At 45.0% G+C, this 6,000-nt stretch overlaps 1 protein-coding gene across 1 annotated transcript; it reads right to left on the reverse strand.

Annotated features, from left to right (window-relative positions):
- Positions 1 to 1,197: 1,197 nt before the first annotated feature.
- Positions 1,198 to 5,368, reverse strand: LOC112285511 (cell division cycle 20.2, cofactor of APC complex). The gene is made up of 7 exons (XM_073535761.1): positions 4,957 to 5,368; positions 4,596 to 4,697; positions 4,008 to 4,463; positions 3,269 to 3,844; positions 2,936 to 3,149; positions 1,883 to 2,019; positions 1,198 to 1,749 (listed from the first exon to the last, which is right to left on the reverse strand). The coding sequence occupies exons 1-5, from the start codon at positions 5,101 to 5,103 to the stop codon at positions 2,997 to 2,999; spliced, it is 1,434 nt and encodes a 477-aa protein (XP_073391862.1). The 5' UTR covers positions 5,104 to 5,368; the 3' UTR covers positions 1,198 to 1,749; positions 1,883 to 2,019; positions 2,936 to 2,996.
- Between the last annotated feature and the right edge of the window lie 632 nt (positions 5,369 to 6,000).

Genomic DNA, 6,000 nt, shown 5'->3' on the forward strand with positions numbered 1-6,000 from the left:
TAGATGGCAATAAAAAACAAGACAGTAGACACAACGACTGGACATCAGCAAAAGTTACCGATAGTGTTTGTTAGACATGTGGAAGTAGACGGATGATAGGTTCGCGGCGGTCAAGACTGCACTATTTCGAGAAGATGCTTGAAACTGCCTCTTTATGAGAAGTCCAAGTTGCAAAAGAATGCCTTCCCTCATAACAGATTAAGATCCGAATAAGTGTGGAGGGTTTCAACTTACTTACAATGGCATATCGAACCATATTGATCACTGCAACTGGTGTGCTTATGTACAGTTATGCTTAGTAGCTAGTGTGAGTGAGAGAAAATGTGTGATGTGTAAGGTACAATCCCCTGGATACAGAAAAGTCGCAAATATCTGCGATTATGATAGGGATTACAAATTGCAGTGAATCCAGGCTTCATATCCCACATGCAACTCTTACCCACTTGAAATCCTCAGTGGCTCCCCAAAAGTTTCACCCAACCACAACAACCTACTCAATCCGTTCGCGTAAAACCCGTTAGTCCAGCCTTCGATCTAAGGTGGACGGACTTCAGAGGTATTGTAATCCCTCTATCAATAAATCTAAAAGCATTTGAGATACCCTGTTTTGTTTTACCAAAAATTAAAAAATTAAAAAAATCCGTTCTCGTACTATGTCTACAGTGTAAAGGGGACTCTGCTGTACAAAGGGTTTCATAGCACAGAAAAAGATGTTCAAGTCTATAGCTTTCTGCTTGACGACAAACTAGTAGCTGAAGTGCAATCCTCACTACAGAGGCAAGAAAGAAAGTCTTATAGAATGTCTACATCCATGCACCATGGTGGTCACGACATCAATTCGCACACTTCTACACTTTATCAAAAATTACAGTTTGACATGTTGACGACAGTAACAAGCAGTAATGGTAACACAATAAAAGATTCTGAACAAGTTCGACGTCACTCTCTGGGTCAGGATGATTGCTGAATACTCCTGCTGCATTTAAAAGATTTATCCTTCGTAGACAAAAGGTGGCACACTTATCGAATACGAAGGCTTACCGCTTTGAAAGCAATCGTAGAAGGAAGTTAACAATACGAGAAGACAGGAAATATGAAAGATAACGAACACGGCTGCTGCATCCAACTTGCATATCAACTCGACGGAATCGCACTGGGCTGGACGGCCGTAAGAAGGACCACATTGTAGGCACCGTGTGTTAACTTATCATCAACTACATTATGCACATGCCGAAAAACTTCGGGCGATTACATATCGAGGGATTTCAAATCCTCTCCTACCACTAACGATTCCCAACATGATTCTTCTCGTTCAACAGGCTTGGTCAGCTATTCGTCGCTGGACACCAATTAAACTGGGCTGTCGCACGATGAACTTCCTGTTGCTATTAATTTGCATTACGCCTGTGGCACAGATTTACCAAATCCGAGGAAGCGAGAGTACAGCAGTACCCATGAGAATTTTTACCCGATATGAAGGGGTCGCTTTCGTCATTTATCAGGACCTAGAATGTTGGTTCAGAAGCCACCTTCATCGCGTGGCAAAATCTCAGAGATTTACGATTCTCATTTCCGTATTGGCTGACAATAGCAATGCGCGGCTCGCAACCATCTTGCAGTTTCTAGAAGTGTAAATTGAGAGAGAAATCCTGCCTCAAATATGGATGAAGAAACTTGCTGCGTTCGACGGTGTTTTCCACTCCCTCCTACCTGGGGTATCATTGTACAGGCTGCAGAATAATTCGCCGCCTTCAAGTTTGCGTACATGTTGGCACATAGAACACGGCCAACGCTCAGCTGCAACGGCATGCGAGGGTTGAATTGTAGTAAATGAAATCAAACCAGATGGTCCACGGCCTTCAGAGAGGTCGACATGACTTACCGTATGGGAAAAGTCTTGATTGTCTTGTCCGTTCTAGAGTTCATCTCTGCACGCTCCTTCTCTGGGCCGATTTGCGCGAACTGTCGACCAAGTAAAAAATATTGCCATTGCCTAAGGTGCAGCTCGCAGTACGGCAGCTGGCATATGTTCAGGAATTTAAGTGAGGTGTACAGAATAGAGATGCAAGGAATAATCCATTAAGTCTATATGCAACACGGACTTGGTGTTACTAAAGAGGGAGGGCTTCACTGCAGGCTAGATTTCCAAGTATGAGTGACAAGGTCAAATTGTCAACTTTGAGTATGACCGGCACGACTGCACACAGCATACTTGCATTCATCCATTTTATTGTCGCAACAGACGTAACATTTACAGGTATCAGTGAAGTGACAATCTGTGACATTCTCGAGTATGGAGCATGGGACTAAATCCCCACTTTCTCAGCGGAAAGTGTGCCAGCAAGTTGCAGATAATCTAGTTGCGGCCACTTCCTCTTTCACATACGATAGGAACACCCACATCGCGATGCACTATACAAAATCAGCAGTGGTCGAATCACGAAATTTAGTTCAATTAATCTTCTCGATCGCGGCATTGTGACACAGCGATACAGACAAACTAGCAGAGCTGGTGCCAAATAACCAACATTTCGTCACGTCACGTTACAGCTGCAAAACCTGCAGAAAACTTTGATACATCTCTCTACGACACATTTTTCAGACTCGCACACTTGTGACGACAATGGGTCATGTGATGGAGGATAGAGTTTTCATCGAATATGTTGGCGCTCATGAACACCGTAGAGAAAACCCTTGCGGGTAGACAAACAATTTGTAAAAACAACTATATACAATCGACAGAAAGTTCATTTCTTTCTGCAGGATGTTCCTGGGTTAACGACATGATTACAACAACGGCAATCTGGTATATAACTCAAAATCACATGCAGTCTGGCACAGCCCCTCTGTCGGCAATCAACTCGGAACCAAATCTCACCCATGCCTCGTACTTTCAACGATTCATTCCAGGAAGTGCAGTGCTTGACGAGCGTACCTGGATCTGCTGATGACAACTGTGCTTCACCTACTCTGGAGATATAACGTCGGATCTCCGCCTAACGAATCCTAGTCAAGGATGTCAACGCACTCTCCACCTCTCTCGTTTTCTTTGCCTGGTTCACTAATTTGGCCTCAGGTGTTCCGAACACATTCCAAAATCTCAAAGTCTCGTCGCCGGCAGCGGATGCCACAGTGTATCCATCGGGACTCTGCTAGACCACATCACGACGTATCTCTCAGAGACATCCCCGGCGCACAGGACCTGATGAACGCAAACTGGAAATTCATGAACAGCGACCAGTGATGTGGTCTAGGTGCAATTACTAACCTGTGCTAGGTGTAACACCCTGGATGTGTGCCCTGTGAATTCAGCCATCTTGACCATCGATGGATACTTCCACAGGCACAATTGATTCTGGCTGAACCCATGGGAGCTCAGTATCTCCTTCTCGTGCTTGCTCCACTGGAGTGCACACACCTGTGATTGAGTGTCAATGCTGTTCACACATGCCCCAGTATGCGTATTCCAAAACTTGATGCATCGATCCGCGGTCCCTCCACCTGACGCCAGCAGGTTGCTTTGGAACGGACACCATGCCAAGGCTTTCACGGCAGCCTGGTGCTCATCAAGGCTGTGAAGTGGGCTGGCTGACAAAGATGAAGCTGCAGACGCATCCCATATGTGCAGCAAGTTGTCATTGCCACCGCTGGCTAGCTGCTGTCCGGAGGGCGACCACTTCAACCCACATACCTCTTGCTCGTGGGCCGCCATGCATCCGATGACGTTTTCCCTGATCCTCACGTCATGGTTCAGGATCATATTGTCGCGTCCTCCGGTGGCAAGCGTGGGACCGTTCCAGGCAAGGGCACTCACGCGCGCCGAGTGACCCCTCAATGTCCGCAACTACATCATCACAACATACACCAACGCCATCGTCACGGGTTCACCTACCAATAGGTCAACCGGGCGGATAGATGCAGTAATCATGAATCAGCTTATAAGTGGGCACTTGAGAAACGAACGTCCTTAAAGAATTCGACGGATTTTTCGAGATTGAGATCTATACCTGACGTAGTGTTGTTGAATCCCACAGCTGGACAGATGAGTTGTTCAATCCTACAGCCAGATACTGACCGTCAGGAGCCCAAGACACGCTGGTGATTGGGCCTTCCTCGTCTACTGTCATCAATTCCTCGATGGAGCTAGTGGTGGCATCCCATAAGTACACTGTCATACCCAAAGCCACAGCTAAAACATTCCCGGAGCTCCAGTCCAATAGATTAAGGTAGTAGTCATCAAGCATGTCAGGTGCATCTAGGGTTCTCTCAGCTGCCTGCGGAATGTGGCGGAACATCTTTTTGGGCTTAGACTGTGCGGACACATTTTGAGAGTAAAGAGTTTGACGGCCGTTTTGGAATCCTTCAGGCGGAGGAGGAGGTTTGCTCTTGAACGCTAAGATGCGGCTCTGCTTTTGTCCATTATTGTTCAAAAGGCTCTCGGCCAACTGCTTCTTATACTCATCCTGCCAGAGAAGCAATAAAATTGAGAATGAGTTGTATCAAAACATGTGGAATCGATACTTTACAGCATGAGGTAGTGCCGTAGAAATTACAGGCTATGTGCATCAAAAGTACAAGCGAGAGAATAGACGTACCTTGGAAGGAGATATGACATCCACGGACGAATTCTCTCTAGTCAGCATAAGATTAGCGACATTGAAATCCATGGCACTGCGATCAGCGATGAAGCGGTCGGTCTGCGGAGGTGAGTTGAGAAAGATAGTCAGTAACATACACATCCGTTCACCAAATGCAAGAATCTTCATCTCTGAATGGATATACCGGACCAATTATCTAGTGCACAACGAGTAATTCAAACGTCAAAAACTCCACGGCACATGACTTCGGGACACTAGCGACATCTCTAACACAACCATTTTAAATTAAAAGAAAATCCAGACACTGACTGATTAAGATTCAAAAATCCAGATGAGGCATGAAATCCGGGTACATTACCGCTCTGCCAGGAGTCTTGGCCTTTGGCGTCTTCCTCTTCAGCTGAATAGGGCTAACAGTCTCCCTCAACGGCAAACTCTCCAACTTACCGCACTTCAAACTCTTCGTCTTAGTCGGCGTCAGGAAGGCCTTCGCCATGGTCTGCATCGTGACCGCCGCTACTAGAAGGGCCCTTACCAGACCCTCCCAGTGCACAAAAACTAACAAGTACTCTAAAACTCGAGAGCTTCGCAAATAATCCAAAAGTCCACCGGTAACAGATTTCAAACAACTTCACAAAAAACCCAAAACAACAAAAAAAATATCGGCAAGAATTAGATGAAAATGTAGCTGAAAATGCGAGAGTATCAGATCGAGAGCGGTAGGAAGCTGGGATACAAATCGCAAAAGATTGTAAGTAGCAAAAACTGGTGCGGATGCAATGAAGCCAAAGGCTCATATAGGATGCATTGGAAATGTCCCTCAGGCTGGTGAGAAACCCAACGGCTCTTAAGCTTCGTCAGTATCCGTCCGATTACGGATCTGATGGTGATGGGACTTCTATTTCTGCAGCCAATCAGGTTGTAGCTGGAAGCAACTGCGGATGGATGTGGAAGACTGTGGATGATGATTGGGACATTCGTAATGAAGCTTATTGGACTCAGCTATTAGACAACGGATTAGCTGTCTTTTGTTTAGTCTCTGCTTCTGTTCAAATTTTAAAATAATCTACACTTTTAATTGTATACTGCACAAAGGAATGCACATCCAAACAAAATATTTTTATTATTATTAATTGATTGTTAGAACTGGGATATTACAATGTGCTCTACAATATATGTGACTAGTGGTAATTCTTTGTACATAATGCATGGACCTTACTCTAGTGCAATTCAATTTGGTAGATGTGGCGTCCACAACAAATACATCATGTTTAAGCCCTTTGGATGCTAAGATTTGAAAATTAAGTTTGGATTTGTAGAATGTGCCAACATGGTGCCAAATATAATTGGATGTATATAAGTGTACTTGGCTTTAGACAATAGTGATGATTCGGTAACAAGA

Source organism: Physcomitrium patens, chromosome 8 (assembly GCF_059467195.1).
Source record: "Physcomitrium patens ecotype Gransden chromosome 8, ASM5946719v1, whole genome shotgun sequence".
Lineage (NCBI taxonomy): Eukaryota > Viridiplantae > Streptophyta > Bryopsida > Funariales > Funariaceae > Physcomitrium > Physcomitrium patens.

Coding starts and splice junctions, on each gene's coding strand:
- LOC112285511 (XM_073535761.1), bottom strand. CDS start 5,103: ATGCAGACCATGGCGAAGGCCTTCCTGACGCCGACTAAGACGAAGAGT. Junction 4,464..4,595: donor ATGTCATATCTCCTTCCAAG/GTACGTCTATTC, acceptor CTTCTCTGGCAG/GATGAGTATAAGAAGCAGTT. Junction 3,845..4,007: donor ATTCAACAACACTACGTCAG/GTATAGATCTCA, acceptor GTGATGATGTAG/TTGCGGACATTGAGGGGTCA.